The sequence below is a fragment of the Marmota flaviventris genome, chromosome 14 (genome assembly GCF_047511675.1).
Source record: "Marmota flaviventris isolate mMarFla1 chromosome 14, mMarFla1.hap1, whole genome shotgun sequence".
NCBI classification, from domain to species: Eukaryota; Metazoa; Chordata; class Mammalia; order Rodentia; family Sciuridae; genus Marmota; species Marmota flaviventris.
In genome coordinates, this window is record NC_092511.1 from 61,425,735 (window position 1) to 61,445,683 (window position 19,949).

General features: G+C 39.9%; 2 protein-coding genes across 6 annotated transcripts in view; one reads left to right on the plus strand and one right to left on the minus strand.

The window, feature by feature from the left end:
* Window positions 1-6,020, minus strand: part of LOC139701811 (uncharacterized) — a 31,248-nt gene extending 25,228 nt beyond the window's left edge. For 3 of the 5 annotated variants that reach the window (XR_011704387.1, XR_011704389.1, XR_011704388.1), the window contains exon 1: window positions 5,852-6,020. Coding sequence is in view for 2 of the 5 variants with exons in the window: in XM_071601736.1 (XP_071457837.1) it covers window positions 5,852-5,878 (27 nt within the window). In the remaining 3 variants the exon portion in view is untranslated. The remainder of the gene's footprint in view (window positions 1-5,851) is intronic. The other 2 variants (XM_071601736.1, XM_071601735.1) reach the window with 2 other exon arrangements.
* On the plus strand, window positions 2,854-10,132 carry LOC139701808 (uncharacterized protein C2orf78-like). Its single transcript, XM_071601731.1, is given in 4 exon segments — window positions 2,854-2,950; window positions 6,662-6,815; window positions 6,817-7,409; window positions 8,214-10,132. Coding segments are annotated over 4 exon segments (2,763 nt in total).
* Window positions 10,133-19,949: the final 9,817 nt, after the last annotated feature.

A 19,949-nucleotide genomic window follows, 5' to 3' on the forward strand; every position in this document is an offset into this window, starting at 1 on the left:
ATATATTCCATATTCCATAATTAGCAGTGTAAGAGATGGGAACTATGGCCTCTATATGCAATATTTAGCTTTATTTATGAGCAATTTTTTCTATATATGCGCTTGTCTTCCTGTGGGTTCTTGACATTGTGAATCACACTATCTACTCACTCTCTCTAAAGAAGTCCACAAATTAAATAAAGGTCCATTGACAACTAACAGAATAATTTTTTAAAAAAACAGCTTACCACATTTCTGGGTGGAGTGGCACATGCCTGTAATGCCAGCAGCTCGGGAGACTGAGGCAGGAAGATTGCAAGTTCAAAGCAAACTTCAGCAATGGCAAGGTGCTAAGCAACTCAGTGAGACCCTGGGTCTAAATAAAACATAAAATAGGGCTGGGGATGTGGTTTCAGTGATAGAGTTCAAATCCTGGTAACACCCCCACAAAAAAAAAAATCTTTACCACCAAGGAAAATCATTAAATCCCATAGTTGTACTCCCCCAAACCAGCTCAGTGCTCATATATATATATTATTACCATCTCAGTCCTGACTTACTTTATCACATTACAAGAGAAATTGGTAAAACAAGCACTCTCTAGGGGGATCAAAAGCAAAAGCAATTTAGATAAATTTGGGCTGAACAGACACACCTGTTCCTTGGGTGCAGAGCATAACCACAATGCTTTTCCCACAAGCCTCTCTTTGCATGTCTACACAAATCCATCAGATTAAGTTAATTCACAATACTTGAGCACAAACTATCATCAAAGGAAAAACATGCAATATATCTTACAATGTTGCATTTCTTTAAAATATGACAAAAAGAAAAGTGAGCTGAAAACCCAGAGTCTAAAATAGCTATGCATACACTACAAACACATTAATGGGTGACAAAAATGCGATCATATGACAAAAAAGAAAATAAGAATTAAGATTTTAATCTCCACTGTATAGAATTCATGACAGTTTTTGGGCTTCCAACCTAGCTATTTTTTTAAAATTATATATTTTTTAAATTTATATATACACATTTAATTTATATGTGTTTATTTTTTATATATGTATTTATATATATATATATATATATATATATATATATATATATATATATATATATATGTATATATATATATATGTATATATATGTATATATATATATATATAATAGTCCCAGAAACTCAACAGGTTGAGATGGAGGATCGCAAGTTCAAGACCAGCCTCAGCAACTTAGAAAGGCCCTAAGCAACATATGAGACACTGTCTCTAAAAAAAATAATAAAAAGGGCTGGGGATGTGAGGTAATGGGAAAGTGTCCCTGGTTTAAATTCCAAGGACTTGTCCCCCTGCAAAAAAAAAAAAAAAAAAATGAATTGCCTCTTTTATTAACACAAAATGAGACCTCAATGAGTTGACTTGTTTCTAACAAAAAGTTAAAATTTAAAAGTCCATGTTAACCTCTCTTTTCTTTATGTTATGCTTACTTTTTTATGTTATCCTAATGTTCTAACTATTCTCCTGGCCTTCCACCCAAACATGCAAGACAAAGAATGTGAGAAGCCCAAGATTCTATAGAGGCTGTTTGCAAGGGGGAGGAAGTCACAGTAACTGCCACACTGGATCCTCTTACATAAGAAGACAGAAAGGATCCTCAGTGCTTCTCACATATGGAAGAGGCTGATGGCAGAAAGTCTACATGACCAAGGAGCTGTTCTCAGGAAATTATAACTTAAAGAACGACAACAAAAATACGGAGAGGGAAATTTTACAGTCAGCTAGGTCTTCCACCTCTCCAGAATTGCTTCTATTGTTCAGAGTTCATTTTTCAAAGAATCAGCTTACAGAAAAGAAGACCCCTGCTCCTGGAAGTCAAAAGAAAGTAATATCAAGGTGTATAAGAATGCAGACTCAAGGCTTGTCCATGAAAAAATGTCTACAATGAAGAGGGGTGGGGGAAGGAGAGTAGAAGAGAGTTACCAGTCTAACCTGGCCCAGCCCAGGCCAAAGAAAATAGGGGTCAAGGAGAAACTAAAGAGAATCTTGGGCCACATCATTCCGCAGAGAATGCACTCAAGGAACTTCCCCCTAGGGCTGGGATTGTGGCTCAGTGGTAGAACGTTAGCCCAGCATGTGTTTGGCACAGGGCTTGAACCTCAGCACCACTTAAAAATAAATGAATAAAATAAAAGTATTGTGTCCATCTACAACTAAAACAAAAAAAAAAAAAAGAAAAACACAAAAACTTTTTAATCCCTTTCTGAATCCTTGAAAACTGCAGTAACTTCACTCATCAAATCAACTTCTATGGTTCCAGAACCACTATATTTGCTCAACTTAGATGTCTCTTTCTTCCTTCTCCAGGGATATTAACTGTATACGTTAATATAGTAATGTATCACTATTACCTCTTACACTGTGAAACATAATTTAAAATATATGCATAATACTTTAATGAACATTTAGAAGGAACACGGAGATGATATCCCTAACACAAGAGCCTGCGGAGGGAGGCCATGAGGTGAGCCCATTATGTCCCTCTTACAGAGATTCACTTGTCCAGAACTGAGCCATTTAGTTTCTATTATAACTCTCCTCTCACTTTCTCCACCCAATCAACTCTCTTGTCATTTTCCCCACCCAATCCCACCTTCTCATGGGAATCTGATCACCCTATTGGCTACCTCATACCTTTAAACTGACAGTTTTGTGACATCATTCCCCCACCATATCTACTGCCACCTGCTAGAATCTTAGGCTTACCATGCAGTTGTAAACAAATTTGGATCATCGCAAGTGACCAATGACCAGTAACCAATAATCAGAGTGGCCAGTGGACAGTAAACACTGACCAGTGAACCCCATACTGGGAAACATGCATTCTCTAGCCTCAGCCACCCACACATCCTCTGGGGTGGTCTCCTCATCCTTTGTATCTGCAATTGATGTGACCTCTTCTCTGACCATGTCAGGTAAGGAAAAAAAACTTTTTAAAGTTTTTCGTTAGACTTTTCCCTGCCTAAATTTACTAATGGTGTGAAAAGAGCTTAGAATAATAGGGAAAGGATGGAACTAGAAATCTGGACACCTAATTTCACTTTTGACTTTGACATGTACTAGGTATGGGACTCGACCATCTTTAACTCTCTCACAAAATCTGTTTCCTGATCTGCTACAGGAAGCTAACAGACTGCCCATGCTCTGGTCCCTTTGTTTTCTAATATTGACCCTTGAGGGACATGTTTATAGAGAATGAAATAAGCTTTTATGGTTGTGTTTGTTTCAACTGAAAGAGACAAATCCTAGGCAGGGTGGAAACCAAGAGGTTTTCTGGAACAGTTTCCCTCTACCAAGATTTCCACTTCAGTATTTCAAATTTAGTGCTGTTCAAAAAAGGGGCATTCACATATTTGGGAGTTTTCTGTTTAAACTAGGTGAAAAGAGAAAGAGGGAGAGGGGAGTAGGAGGACAGGGCTGTAAGGAGGCAGATGTTCTTGCGGAGCAAGTTTGAGGCTGTTTAAGCAGAAGGCAACAGGAACTCGGTAGAGGAAAAAAATATAAAAATAAGGGAGAAGAAAATGTCAGAATAAAAGAGATGAAAAGCATGATGTTCTCAAGAAAAAGGAGGTTGGTTGGGATGGATGTGGAAGAAAAGCAAAGATTTATTTAAACCAACAGACAGCATAGAGTGAATCTTCATAGAGGATGGTTTAGAGAATGTTTAGATTAATGGACTAGCAAGGAAACTAAGACTTGAATTAGGGTATCACTGGAGTAAGCAGTTTATCAGAAAAGTCTGTTACAGTTTTTCTATGACCTCTTTGAACACCGATGATGTTGACAGTTTGAACAAGAACATTTTAGAGGTATGTTTTAGAAATGATTCTTCATACAAACATGTCATGAAAGTGGTTATAGACAGGGCTGGGGCAACAGCAATCTCCATGTTCTACTTTACTCTGATTTTTGAACTACATGGATTTTGAAAAACTGATGTTCATTAACCTGCATCAGATGAACATATTCCTTTGTGTGACAGGTAGTTTTCCAAGAGTTTGCTCTCTAAAGTAGAATACCTTTCAAGAGTCATTAATGGTTTTTAAACCTAAAAATCAAAAGAGAGACTTACTAAAGGATAAAAATTCAAGCTCCACATCTCTAATTCCACATTTATCTAAAATAATTTTATGAAGTCTTTTTGGGTTTTATTTTTTTATATGTATTTTTTTTAGTTTCAGTTGGACACAATATCTTTATCTATATGTGGCATGAATCCAGTGCCTCACGTGTGCTAGGCGAGCTCTCTAACACTGAGCCCCAGCCCCTCTTTTTGGTTGTTCTATATGGGCTGGGGTGTAGGTCAGTGGCGGAGTGCATGCTTAGCATGTGTGAAGCCCTGGGTTCACTTCCCAGCACCAGTAACCATTAAAAAAAATTAGATTTAAATGTATTATGATATTCTAGTGGTGATGTTTTTTTTCAGACTTTAGAGACAACATATTCCTGTTATACATGATTATAAACTAGATTTTGAGGTCAAATGTAAATTTTATGTTCATTTTCAAGCATTTTTCCTGATTTTTGACTGAAATGTTTATCAGAAAATGTTTTTATATTAATTGAAAACTCTAATAGTAAAATTCATACCATTTATTTGTTGTGGGTAATATTTAGAGGAAGATGAACAAGCACAGTGATGAAATTACTTTACACTTCTTGTTTCATTCTATACTTTGGCCAAAATTTCCTTCCTTCCTTCCTTGCTTCCTTCCCTCCTTCCTTTCTTTCTTCTTTCCAGTGCTGGGGAATGAATGCAGGGATTAAAATGCAGGGTCGCATTCATGCTAGGCAGGCATGCTACGACAATCTATATCCCCAGCACATTTTGTTGAGGTCCTGAGACAGGATCTTGCTAAATTGCCCATGGTGGTTTTGAATTCCTGGGCTCCAACAACCCCATAGCCTCAGCCTCCTGAATGCTGGGACCACAGTCCCCCCCCCCCCAATTCATAGTGGGCTTTTGCTTTGGTTTTTGCTTTTTGCATGTGGTGGGAAAGAGATTGGTTTGGATTTTGCTTTTTTGCAGTACCAGGGAATGAACCTAGGGACACTTTACCACGAGCTCCATCCCCAGGTCCCCCCCCCCTTTTTATGGACACAATATCTTTATTTATTCATTTTTATGTGGGGCTGAGGATTGAACCCAGTGCCTCACATGTATGAGACAAGTGCTCTACCAAGGAGCTGCAGCCCCAGCCCTTCTAAAATTTTATTTTGATACACTGTCTCACTAAATGGCCAAGGTCTTCCTCAATCATACAATCCTCCTGCCTCAGGCTCCTGAGTAGCTGAGATTACAGATGTGTGCCACTGCAGCTGGCTTCATAACACTGTTTTTGAAATAGGTAGCTACATACATTGTGGTCACTTTTACTTAATTTTCTTGCTTATGTTGGCTGATAGAGTTTCTCTGCCTATATGCACTGGATAGAAATTCATTTAAAATCACCTTCAATGGTGGGGGCAGTGTTTTGGTTAACAGTATTCAGGAAAATAGACTAGAAACATTCTCTTTCATAATATTTTGTGTATGATTACAGAACTTCATTTGTGAGAAAATATGCTACATTTCCAAATTTTCATCAGTTATCTATGCATTCTTTTTAGTTCTATGCTGTTTTTCATTTTTACTTTTCTGTCATTCCAGAACATACTATATAATCCTTCATATGAATCTTAAGTAATATTACATTTTGGTTCATGGATGAATTATCGCTGTTAGTATTATTGTAATCACCTTCCAGATTAGTAACCTGAAGATCACAGAGTTTAAATAACATTTTTCTTCAGAAAGCATTTCTTAAGAAACTTACTCTCAGGTAGTCATTTTGATGTAGCATCAAAAGCCAGGTTTAAGAGGGTAAAGAAAGACCCATTGGGCTGGTGATGCGGCTCAGTGGTAGCGTGCTCACCTAACATGCGTTAGGCACTGGGTTCCATTCTCAGCACCACATACAAATAAAACAAAGATATTGTGTCCACCTAAAACAAAAAAATAAATATTAAAAAAAGATCCATTAAATATACCATCTGAATGGTACAAGTAAACTCTAGAAAATGGCAGGAGAGCTGCACAAGCAAACAGTGGTGATACCAGAACTGTTTTCTATGAAGAGGGAAAAATAAAATTCTATTTCCCTGACTTGTGCTCTTTGTCTAGAGCACAGAGTCCAGGCAAGGGAGTAATTGTCTATGACCTGGTACTGATACTGAACAAATCAATCTTACTTCTCTGACCCTCTGTTTCCTCACTTAACAAACTGTTAATGTTAAGTGTTCTAGAAGTTCTAAAATGCTTCAGCTCTAGGGCATATTCATAAGTTAATACTATGGCCCACTCAAAGGAAAGAGAGGTCAGAGAGAAGGATGCTTTTAGGGAACAATGAGTGAAGCAGATCACTTGGGTCTACTGTGCCCAATTGGACAGAAAAGACAGTTGATCACAAGAGTACCAAACTGCTCCCCCACTTGCAGCCATTCTAAATGGTTTGATTTGGGGTAGCTCAATGATTTCTGGTATTGGAGGCTTCCTGACTGCCACAACCTTAGGATGATATCATCCTCCGATATTCTAAGAATCTCTCAGTCTCATGATATTTTCACCAACCTCTTTCTTCCTACAGAAAATTCCCAAAATTCTTCTTTACATGGAACTGCACATTCTCTGCAGCTCTCTCTTCCTGTGATGACCAATGCAGCTTCCCTCACAGGAAGTGTCTGCAACTTCCTCAGAACCTCTGCTCCAGCTGCCACTTCAGCATGGTTACTGCCCTCAACCTGGCACCTCCTTCCAGCCTCTCATGGGCAATGCCTCCCTTTATCAACATGCTAGCACAGCCATGGTGTCTGGGGTTACTGGCCAGAACCAGATGCCCATGGCAACTGCCTCCTATCCAAGTATTTTTGAGTGGTATATTCCAGGAAGGGCTGAAAAGAACTCATCTTCACTCGGGGACTTTAATCTGACTCTCACTGACCAGGACACAGCAGGTTCTTCCATATCTATGACATCTCAATATGACAAAACTTCTGAAGCCAATGTCATGGTCTGTGTGTATCCAACACTATATGCCAGGCTTGTTCAGATTCCAAATCAGGGACACAGCCTCTTACTTACCTACCAAGAAGGAAGCCAGCTCTACGACTACGACCAAAACACTCTGGGGACTCTGCTCTGTGGAGGACATGGCCCCTGTCTGCAATCCTATGTCTCTGTGCCATATGCAGGAAGTAGTGCCACTGCCCCTCAACCAGAAATGGTGACAGCGCTGAAGGAAGTTCAGCCCACAAATGTCCTACCATCAGTCTCTAACCCTGGGATCTACTGCTCAGTGTTCGCTCAACTTTTACAGAAGAAAATTTTCAAAGTGAGTACAATTAGCAAGAAGGGGAAGGATTAAGATTACCTTTCAAATGAGGGTCCAGATTTCAGCTAGATGCTGTGGTCCACAGACCTGTAGTATTTAAGTCCCAAAACTTTATCCACCATTCTTGTTTAGCATTCCACATTGTCAGACTCTGTAAACAAGAATGCAGGATACCATAATGGCCATCCAGGATGCATTTAAGAGACCTCCAGGACACTGAAGGAGGCTATTTTCACAATTTTTGCAGATCAGTCCCCCTACACCACAACATTATACATTTATTTCCCATATTTTTACTTTGATCTCTTAGGAAGACACTGCATAATATACCAGGGAGTGACACTATAATTTTTCCTTAATTTGCTGCAGGACTTAAACTTTGTATGCAGTGATGCTGTCCAAAGCAGGGGTCTAAAAATCTGTTCTTTCACATATATTTCCTGAGCAAGAGCTTCACGCTCTCCTAGTTCAGGCTGTTAAGTGTTCTTACATTCTGGGGAGAGTAGAGAGAATTGAGAGGACCCTGTATAAGAATGAGAGAGTTCCTAAAACAGTTTTTGTGCATTTCCCAGAGAGTAGGCAAGTGCTCCACCACTGAGTCATGCTGCCATGATGATGTGTCACCCCAAAATTGTGACAACAAGTGATCACCTGTAACTAACAGGGACCTCTGAAAGAGACAAGTCCGCAGTTCTTAAAAAGAGCTAATAGAAATGCCTTATCCACAGTCCACAGGTTCCCTAATTAGTGCATTGCTGGGCAGGGGGAGCATCCTACTTACCATCGTCCTTGATTCCTTTCTTTGCAGTGTTGGAAACTTCCCTAGGGATGGAGGCTTCCTTGGGATTGTATTCTCCAAGTCAGATATTTTGTCTGCCACAGCCTCCAGAATTCCCGTACACCTGCAAAAACAGAAAAAGCCAAATAATTGAGAAAAACTCACAAACTGAACTTGGGGACATTTCCACAATAACTCCAGTCCAGAGTTCTACTGATTTCTTGGCATTGCCTCCAAATCAAAGCCAGGAACAAACAGAGATTAAGAATTTGTGTGAGATTAACACCATGCTCTCAGAACCACTGGATGCCTACCAGATTGCCATGGAGAACCAGGATCCTCCATTACTCCCTTTAGACATCCCTGAAAACCACCAGCTTTTGGCCTCTATTGGTCCTCTGGACCAAGAGGAGAAGCCACATTCTGAAAATATCCATCTAGAAAGGAATAGCCTGAGTCTTGAGGACCAAGGCACACTTGAAAATGGGATTGAATCTAGTAGTGGTTTTGTAGACCTCACTGCACTGGTGGGAGATTTTCACCTTCCTGAGCTTTTCAGTTCCTTGAAAGACTTTGACCAACCTGAAAGACCCACAATAACAAAATCCAATGACACCAGAGCCATCATGGTGAAACAGGGGCAGGAAATCACAAGTGGCATAAAGGGTCCTAGTGATCCAGTGAGGAACAATAAACATAAAGCCTCAGAGTGTCCTGATGGATCTCCTCAGGCCAAAATGCAGCCAAGGGACCTGGAGTGTGCATTAGGAGGAGAAGTTGCTCACAGGGATGCAGACAGTAGTAAGGCCCCTGTGCACACAGCCAAGCACTCTAACAGCAAACCTCAGAAAGCTGCATCCAGCAGGAATAGCAAGGCTAAGGGCCATGAGGAGGAAAAGACCAAGAGGACCAGAGAAAACAACTCCAGGAAAGCCGAGGAGAGGAAGCAGCCAGGCAATAAAGTCAAGGCAGAAGAGAAGCCAACTGTGCCTAAGATGAAGCGGAAGAGGAGCCAACCTGAGCTTCGCAAAGAGACCTTCGCCAAGAGACCTCGGAGCTGTCTCGACGTGCACATGCTGGAGTCGGTGCAGGTTTTCCACGCACTGGGGAAGAAGAATGATAAGAAAACTGGGCTCTCTTCCTCCCGGGCCCTGGGAAATTCAGGCACTACCCAAGACCCCCATCCATGCCCAGCTATGAAACCATGGCTGGCGGTTAAGTGTCCTGAGAAGTCACAAATCAAAGCCCAGAATCCAGATATCAGGGCTGAAGGAGAGGGTCCCTCTCCTTCCATTGATGAGCCTCCACCACCTGGGAAGGTTAAATTGGTACCTTTGCCTTTTCTGACCCTGGAGAAACCTCCACCTCGACCAGTAATCAATCGGAGGCCACAGTCTCTGGCTTCATGGAGACCCACTGGGGCTTACCCTGCCCAGCCTGGTCCCGCTAGCTCAGCTCAACCCATGGCAGTCAAACAATCCCAACCAGCTACTGCCAACCCATCTTGGATGCGTCCTGCCAAGCCAGCTCAGCCCGTTTTGACCCATGCCAGTCAGTCTGGTGTGACCGCTTCTACACAGCCTAGTGTTTCTCGGTCTGCTGCTTCTGGGCCTGCACCCTACAAAATATCATCTTGCACCTGTCTCCAGTGGCAACCCATTCCCATGGTTGGGACCAAACCCCAGTCACAACCACCCAAGCCTCAAAACCAATATCTACTCCAAGACTTTGCCTTACAATCAATTCCATGGAGGAAACCCAATGTTCCTGGGCAAGTAGTATCGACTCCCATCACCAAACAGCAGAGGCCAGAGCGGGAAGCCATGAAGAAGAAGGCTCAACAAGAGCGTGAAAATGCTGCCAAGTACACTGCTTTGGGGAGAGTGCAGTGTTTCATTGAGAGGGAAAGAGAGATGGAGATTTCTTGCCACCATGGCTACACAATGTAAAAGCTGCTGAGATGGGTGGTACCTCTTAGGGACCGAATAGTTTTCCACATGTATATAGATAGAGAGATACACAATTATTTATTCTCATAAACATTCAATGTTTTAAAAAATTAAATTAATAATGTAATGTAATAATATAAGTAATACATAATAAAGAGGCCTTCTGGTACCACTGAGAATTGATAGAAAATAAAGAGGCCTTTGGGTACTACATGGGTACCAAATAGTGTTGCACATATACACATAGATAGAGAGATACAAATTCATTCGTTTAGACACAGTTCAAAATGTAATAAAGTTAAGAAATGCTATAGGCTTGTTTAATAGGTAAGTAATAAAGAGGCTTGCTGGTACCATTTGAATACCAAATAGTTTTCCATATATATTGAGACAGAGGTACATAGATACAAAGGTATTCACTTATACATTTTTAAGACTTAATATAGTTGAATAAATAAATGTAATAGAATTGAGAGATAAGTAATAAAGAGGATTTCTGGCACCAATTGGGCACCCCATAATGTTCCACATATATGTAGATACAAATTTTTTTAAATATGTAGTTATGTAGGTACAAATTTATTTATTCCAATAAATATTCAAAATTGAATAAAGAATTGTAATAGAATTGGTTAACAGATAATAAAGAGGCCTTCTGTTATCACTTGGCTATCAAACACTTTTCCTCATTCCGGTATACTTTCAAAAAATAAAATTGAATAAAGAAATGTAATGGAATTGATTAATAGATAAGTAATAAAGAGGACTTTTGAGTTTGAATTGCCATTAACTCTGGTATTGCTTGGTAGAAGTGGGGATCACAGACTGCTTGAGAAGAAAGGAACTAAAACTTGACTAGGATAACATGGGTAAAGGATAGGAATGGAGGGAAGAGGAAGGCATATGATCCAGCACTAGGAAAGCAAAAATGAGAGAGATGTATGAGCTTACTGGAAGAATCAGGAATAGGTAAAAGGGCAGAAGTAAAAAACAAAGTTTGAGGGAAGGTTTAAAAGCATAAAATGTGAAGCAACTTGAAGATGCCAGAAGATGGGTTCATGTTGATCAGAAAAAAATGCAAAAATCAAACCAAAAGTCCTCATGGAGAATGGCCTAGGTTTTATGACCTACCTGAGAGGCATTTTACAAAATAAGATTCAGGGCACATCTCCAGCATTTTGGGGTCATTTAAGATCCTAGCTGGGAAAGGTGAATAGAAAACATGGGGAATCTACCATGGGTGTCCCAGTTACCCTGAGGGCAGCTGATAACCTGAGACTTGGCCAAGTGAACTCAGCAGCGTGAGACCCACCCAGAACATGGCCTGGAATAAATCACCATTGACTCAATACCCATGTACCAGGGCAGCAGAGATGCACTACTTCAATTAACATTCACACAAAAGGCCAGTATCACTCTGACACGTTACTAATGATCAAACTGTATGCAGAGAAACAAGGCCTCAATCTGAGGCCTTGGCCTCAAGTCCATGGGGTTGGCAAGTGCTCAGCAGGCAGCCGACCTGGCTTTCAGAGCACAGCTTCCAGAGGTTACCAGTAGAGAGATCATGCTTCAAAAGGGGGATAAATACTAAACTGATTGGCTGTCAGGTCCTCCTCCATTAATTCCAGCACGTGCCACCTTCAGAGACACTGCCATCAACGGAAGCTCACGAAAAAAATTAGTTCTTGGCGTCCATCTCCAGCCAACGCGAGTAGAGTGCGCATGCGCAGGGAGCAGCCTGCCAACCGCTGCAGGACCCAGCAGTCCAAGGGTTGCCTGAGGTGCCCAGACTTTGCACGAGTTAAGAGTCCTAGGGCGCAGATGCCCCATGAGGGACCTGGAGGTAGGATAGGGAAGGAATGGAGTGGGGCAAGAAGATGATGGAGGCAGCAGACCATCACCATTGAAAGATTAGTACTTTATATTTTTAAATTATATCCTAATAAAATTCACATAAAATTCTTCATTAAAAACGTGCAGTTCAGGAGCATTAAAGACTTTCATGAGTTGTGTAACCATCGCCACTTTCTAATTCATAACATTTTCATAATCCCAAAATGTGCGTGTTAGTGGTCATTCCCACTCCCCCCACCCCCTGGCCCCAGGCAACCATTAATCCCTCTGGTTTTGCCTTTTTCTGGACATTGCATATAAGAGGAATCATACAATATATGACCTTTTATATATGGCTTCTCCCACTTAGAAGACTATTTTCAAGGATCATCATCCATGCTGTAAAATGTGTCTTTCCTCCCCAGTTAAGACTGCCTGATATGATATTGTGTGGATACACCATTTTTGTTTATCCACACATCCCCTGTGGACATTGAGTTGTTTTCACTAGTAATTTCATTCATTGAGAATTTTTGGCTGAAAGTTATGCTCAGCCTCTTGATCTTTAAAAGATAATGTCAATAATTTGCTCAAGATTAAGAACTACCATTTAACTGGGAATGTGGGATTTGAACTCTGGCATTCAACATTTGGAAGTAATATATTCACACAATAGAACACTTAAAAAGATGCAAAATAGTACTAAATGGAAATCTACCCATTCTCTCCAATTTTCCAGCCCCCATCTTCACCACTCTTCCCACGGGAGACTTTGCCTTTTCCCACTTATTGGATCCTTCCAGAGATAGTTTATTTAACCCCAAAATATATGTATCACAATTTGTTGAATAATCTGTCCTACTAATTTGAAATGTCACCTTTTTGGCATACTAAATTCCTATGTGTTTGCATTATTCTTTGTAGACCCATCCTAGCTTTCTTCATTGTATATTGACCATTGTCTCTGGAAAATTTTTTATCATCTTTCTAAAAAATTCTTCTTTCTTTTAGGTACTATTTTTATGTTCATTTGGATTAAAATTACAATCTCAGGTTCTGCCATAGCTAATGCAAAAACATCTATTTTTGGTAAGAAATTTGGGGCAGTTTAGCTAAAGGGATTTCTTCCCTCAAGCCTTTGAAATACTTTTCTACACTTATAGCTGGGCTACTAGCTATAACTATACAGTTAATTTCTGTTCTTCTTCTACAGGGTCTGTCAAGCAGGATGGAAATGATTAAAACATCAGGAAAATATGCTTCTAAAGTTAATCATGCTTGCATGCTCCAAAGGACCCGAACTCCTGAGATCATGGAAAGTGCACCTTGAGTTTGAAAGGGATACAATGGCCGTGATTGAGGGAAATAGGCTTCCCAATGATAGGACCTGCTAAAATTGTTTTCCTACCACTAGCAAATCAGTTAATCTTCACTGTTATTATAATTATCTTTCTTCTCGCTATTTTTAATTGTGTACAAAAATTTTCTTAATGAGGTGACCGACCTGGCTAAAGCCCCCTCCAGAACACAGTCCGAATTTCTGAAACCACAAAAGGAGGACTGTGCCTGAACCCCACGTCTACTCCCACATATACTCCTCTTAAGCCTCATCCACCAGAGAACCCATATTCTTTTGCAGAACTCTGAAAGCAGGGGTCTTCCTACTTCACACCTTCTCAGCAAGAAGCAGCCAGATCTGAAATCATTGCCCTATTCATTATGCCTACCCAGAGTCTGGAATGAAGGATATGCAAATGACAACCCCCCAAAACAGTGTGGCCTAGGAAGAGGGAAGGAGGGAAAAGGCAGAACATTGATAACATTGATCCTTTCCCAATACTTCCTTTCCCAGTGACATAAAAATCGCTGGGAAGGAAGCAAACATCACTAGGTGACAAGACATCCCTGGAAAAGGGCAAGCATTGGACCTGTCCCAATATATCCATTCTCAGTGATAGGACAATGCACCCTCCATTCTTGCCCTATGAAAACACTGCCAGTAGAAACAAGTTTCTAGTTTTTGCAACCTTTTTCCTGAATGCCCACGTCCTGTTAAAGTCTTCAATGGGTAAGTTACCTCCCAGTTTGTAACCTATATAAACCCAGACCAGTAGACATTTCTAACCAAAAAGTCTGCCCATCTGCTGCCTGACTCCACAGCTGAATAAAAAGTTTTGCTGAATTCTTGAGGTCTGCACCTGTCTCCACCATTTTGTTCTTATATCCTAAACGTATAGTAGCTGTGGATACCCTTGATTTCTCAGAGAACTTATGGAATGATCTGGCTTGCAGATACTCACTGTATGTACTTAGTCTCCTATTACATGCCAGTATTATAGAAGTAAGCTATCTGAGGTATGCAACTGAACTAGAAAGAAAAAAAATACCCTGAAAAAGTTGACATAGTTCAAGCCATATCTTTATACTGCCAATCCCTCTTAGATAAGCATTATCCCACACACAACCAGCAAATATACATATATTATTTTTTTTCCATAATTAGCAGTGTAAGAGATGGGAACAAATGGCCTCTATATGCAATATTTAGCTTTATTAATGAGCACTTTTTTCTATATATGCACTTGTCTTCCTGTGGGTTCTTGACATTGTGAATCACACTATATACTTACTCTCTCTAAAGAAGTCCACAAATTAAATAAAGGTCCATTGAAAATTAACAGAACATTTTTTAAAAAAACAGCTTACCACATTTCCGGGTGGGGTGGCACATGCCTGTAATCCCAGCAGCTCGGGAGACTGAGGCAGAAAGATGGCAAGTTCAAAGCAAACTTCAGCAATGGCAAGGTGCTAAGCAACTCAGTGAGACCCTGGGTCTAAATAAAACATAAAATAGGGCTGGGGATGTGGTTCAGTGGTAGAGTTCAATCCCTGGTAAACCCGCCCCCACCAAAAAAAAAAAAAAAAAGTTTACCACCAAGGAAAATCATTAAATCCCAACTCAGTGCTCATATATATATTATTACCAACTCAGTCCTGACTTACTTTATCACATTACAAGAGAAATTGGTAACACAAACACTCTCCAGGGGATAAAAAGCAAAAGCAATTTAGATAAATTTGGGCTGAACAGACACACCTGTTCCTTGGGTGCATAGCATAACCACAATGCTTTTTCCACAAGCCTCTCTTTGCATGTCTACACAAATCCATCAGATTAACTTAATTCACAATACTTCAGCATAAACTATCATCAATGGAAAAACATGCAATATATCTTACAATGTTGCATTTCTTTAAAATATGACAAAAAGAAAAGTGAGCTGAAAACCCAGAATCTAAAATAGCTATCCATACACTACAAACACATTAATGGGTGACAAAATGAAATCATTTGACAAAAAAGGAAATAAGAATTAAGATTTTTATCTCCACTGTATAGAATTCATGGCAGTTTTTGGGTTTCCAACCTAGGTATTTTTAAAAAATTATATATATTTTTTTAAATTTATATATACACATTTAATTTATATGTGTTTATTTTTTATATATATATTTAATTTATATATATAATGAGCCAGGTGCAGTAGAATACACCTGTAGTCCCAGAAACTCAACAGGTTGAAGATGGAGGATCGCAAGTTCAAGACCAGCCTCAGCAACTTAGAAAGGCCCTAAGCAACATATGAGACACTGTCTCTAAAAAAATAATAATAATAAAAAGGGCTGGGGATGTGATGTAATGGGAAAGTGTCCCTGGTTTAAATTCCAAGGACCTGCCCCCCTGCAAAAAAAAAAAAAAAAAAATGAATTGCCTCTTTTATTAACACAAAATGAGACCTCAATGAGTTGACTTGTTTCTAACAAAAAGTTAAAATTTAAAAGTCCATGTTAACCTCTCTTTTCTTTATGTTATGCTTACTTTTTTATGTTATCCTAATGTTCTAACTATTCTCCTGGCCTTCCACCCAAACATGCAAGACAAAGAATGTGAGAAGCCCAAGATTCTATAGAGGCTGTTTGCAAGGGGGAGGAAGTCACAGTAACTGCCACACTGGATCCTCTTACATAAGAAGACAGAAAGGATCCACAGTGCCTCTCACAAATGAAAGAGGCTGATGGCAGAAAGTCTACATGACCAAGGAGCTGTTCTCAGGAAATTATAACTTAAAGAACTACAACAAAAATACGGAGTACAACCAACAATAAAAAAAAAAATACGGAGAGGGAAATTTTACAGTCAGCTAGGTCTTCCACCTCTCTAGAATTGCTTCTAATGTTCAGAGTTCATTTTTCAAAGAATCAACTCATAGAAAAGAAGACCCCTGCTCCTGGAAGTCAAAAGAAAGTAATATCAATGTGTATAAGAATGCAGACTCAAGGCTTGTCCATGAAAAAATGTCTACAATGAAGAGGGGTGGGAGAAGGAGAGTAGAAGAGAGTTACCAGTCTAACCTGGCCCAGCCCAGGCCAAAGAAAATAGGGGTCAAGGAGAAACTAAAGAGAATCTTGGGCCACATCATTCCCCAGAGAATGCACTCAAGGAACTTCCCCCTAGGGCTGGGATTGTGGCTCAGTGGTAGAACGTTAGCGCAGCATGTGTTTGGCACAGGGCTTGACCCTCAGCACCACTTCAAAATAAATAAATAAAATAAAAGTATTGTGTCCATCTACAAATAAAAAAAAAAAGAAGAAAGAAAAACACAAAAACTTTTTAATCCCTTTCTGAATCCTTGAAAACTGCAGTAACTTCACTCATCAAATCAACTTCTATGGTTCCAGAACCACTATATTTGCTCAACTTAGATGTCTCTTTCTTCCTTCTCCAGAGATATTAACTATATACGTTAATATAGTAATGTATCCCTGTTCCTGCTAATGCCACTAATCATTCTGTTCTCACAGGCCTCACTGGACTGACTACACATGACCTACCTCCCAGCCATGCCTGAGGAAACGGCTGTCCCTCATTCCTAGAACTCTTAGTGTTTCTGTCTCAGATATCCTTCTACCTTTTTAAAATATTTTTTTTTTAGTTATATTGGGCACAATACCTGTATTTTATTTGGTTATTTATATGGGGTGCTGAGGATCGAACCTCGTGCTGCACATATGCTAGGCGAATGCTCTACTGTGGAGCCACAACCCCAGCCTCTACTTCCTTTTCTTAATAGCACTCAAGAGTGAAATTCAATTCATCATATTTACTCCCCCTTCATCTTTCAACTCTTCAAACATTAGAAGAGGAGAATGTTCCTGCCTTCAAGGAACATTCATTGTCCTGACCCCCACACAAATTTATTTCCTCTCTTTGTGTTTTCCACATATCATTTTTAACTTCACAAACTGCCACACCAGACCAGAAACAGCAGAGACAAGAAGTGCCTGGTGTATTCAGTGAGAATCCTCTCTCCTCAGGCAAAAATGTTAATGTCTTGAGCCTGGAAGACAAACCCCAGGCCATGGGGATAGGTTAAGAGAGATAACTGGGGGCAACTGAGGAAAACACGTCAGTTCATTATTCCGATTAGCATGTTCCTCGTGCTGGTCTTCATAATATGCACAACTGCCAGCATGGCTAGAGACACAGAGGCTTATAGGGCCCACATTCTACAGCCTGTCACTGCTCACCCAGTAACATGGTTTGATCCTCCCCCTTCAATCTATCTTAATTCCAAGGCCTTCTTGCCTGGTCCTTTCTTGACAACCAGGTCCTCCCAACAATCTTTGTTCAATTATTCAGGACTGTCCTCCTGACCCCCTCTTTGTGTTTCGCTCAGAAACTCATATTGTTACCACACTGGGCCTCAAAACTCGGCTAATATATGTCCCAAAATAACAGGATCAAGAGGCTAGGCTTATTTTCCTCACTGGCAGAGGCTCACCTGCATGCCAGGGAGTTAATGTTAATTACTCATTAAGCAGACTCAATGCTCTTACCATTGCCACAGAAATCATTCACCAAAAGTTTTACAACGGTCTGAAGGTGATAACCCTATCATCGAATCTTTCTATTGTAGGAAAACAAGTTATTGATTGGGGTTCTCCAGGGGAATGACTGATGCTGAATCTAGAGCTTTGGAATGAAAATTACCTTACAGAGAAAATTTAGAACATCTGGCTTATAGAGCTGTTTTCCATTCCAACATCACTAGATACGGGTCTAAGGGAGAATTACCACCTACCATGAGAATGGATTTTCTGCCAATTTAGGACACAGTATGGAAAATAGGTCTGACTGAGGAGACTTTGGGGATCTGGAAGGGTAACTCCCTTTTTTTTATTTTTAATTTTTATTTTTGGTTGTTCAAAACATTACATAGTTCTTGATATATCATATTTCACACTTTGATTCAAGTGGGTTATGAACTCCCATTTTTACCCCGTATACAGATTGCAGAATCACATCAGTTACACATCCATTGATTTACATATTGCCATACTAGTGTCTGTTGTATTCTGCTGCCTTTCCTATCCTCTACTATCCCCCCTCCCCTCCCCTCCCCTCCCCTCTTCTCTCTCTACCCCCTCTACTGTCATTCATTTCTCCCCCTTGTATTATTTTTCCCTTTCCCCTCACTTCCTCTTGTATGTGCTTTTGTATAACCCTGAGGGTCTCCTTCCATTTCCATGCACTTTCCCCTCTCTCTCCCTTTCCCTCCCACCTCTCATCCCTGTTTAATGTTAATCTTCTTCTTATGCTCTTCGTCCCTACTCTGTTCTTAGTTACTCTCCTTATATCAAAGAAGACATTTGGCATTTGTTTTTTAGGGATTGGCTAGCTTCACTTAGCATAATCTGCTCTAATGCCATCCATTTCCCTGCAAATTCTATGATTTTGTCATTTTTTAATGCAGAGTAATACTCCATTGTGTATAAATGCCACATTTTTTTTTATCCATTCGTCTATTGAAGGGCATCTAGGTTGGTTCCACAGTCTTGCAATTGTGAATTGTGCTGCTATGAACATCGATGTAGCAGTATCCCTGTAGCATGCTCTTTTTAGGTCTTTAGGGAATAGACCGAGAAGGGGAATAGCTGGGTCAAATGGTGGTTCCATTCTGGAAGTGTAATTCTCAATATAATAAGTTGAAAAATGTTATCTATTATAACATTTCCTTTCATAAGGAATTGTACCTTCACAGTATGTGTATTAAATCCCTATGTTTTAGGGTCCAGAGCCATTCAAATACCCATTCAAATTTTGTGATGCCTCACAAAAATCTATATTATGTTAAATGTGTAAAGTGTATGCTACAACAACATTTGAACTCTATGGCAAAGTTCAGCACAAACTATAATGACTCTCAAAAGGCTCCTTGTAAAATTAAAAGTACCATGGCAGTAGGCCCCTTAAGTAACATCCACGTAGGAACTACTGAGGCACCTGAAACACCATGCTAAATGGCTCATCTGGTGGCTGAGAGCTGGGACTGTTGTTTTGACTGCAGCGGAGACATTGCATCAGCAGGTCCAAACACCCATTACCTTCAACAATTCCATAAGAATGTTACCGAGACCTGGCAAACTCAAGAACATATGGATCCGGATCATTCAAACAAAATTCAACAACTAAAAGATTCTATTATTTGACTAGGAGAATAAGTACAAGATTTACAATGGGCTCAGAAACTTCAGGGTCATTGTAATATCACCCAATTTTGTGTCACTAGAGATCCATATGATGACACTGAGACACAATGGCAAAATGTATGTAATCACCTAATGGACTTGACCTTTTTCATATCAATACTTGTTTGAATTAAAATTACAATCTCAAGTTCTGCCATAGAAAATACAAAAACATCTACTTTTGATAAGAAATTTAGGGCAGTTTAGCTACAGGGATTTCTTCCCTCAACACTTTGAAATACTTTTCTACACATATACCTGGGTTACTAGCTATAACTATACAGTTAATTTATATTCTAGTTCTGCACAGTCTTTCAAGCCGGTTGGAAATGATTAAACCATCAGGAAAATATGGTTCCAACATTAATCATGCTTGCAATGCTCCAAAGGA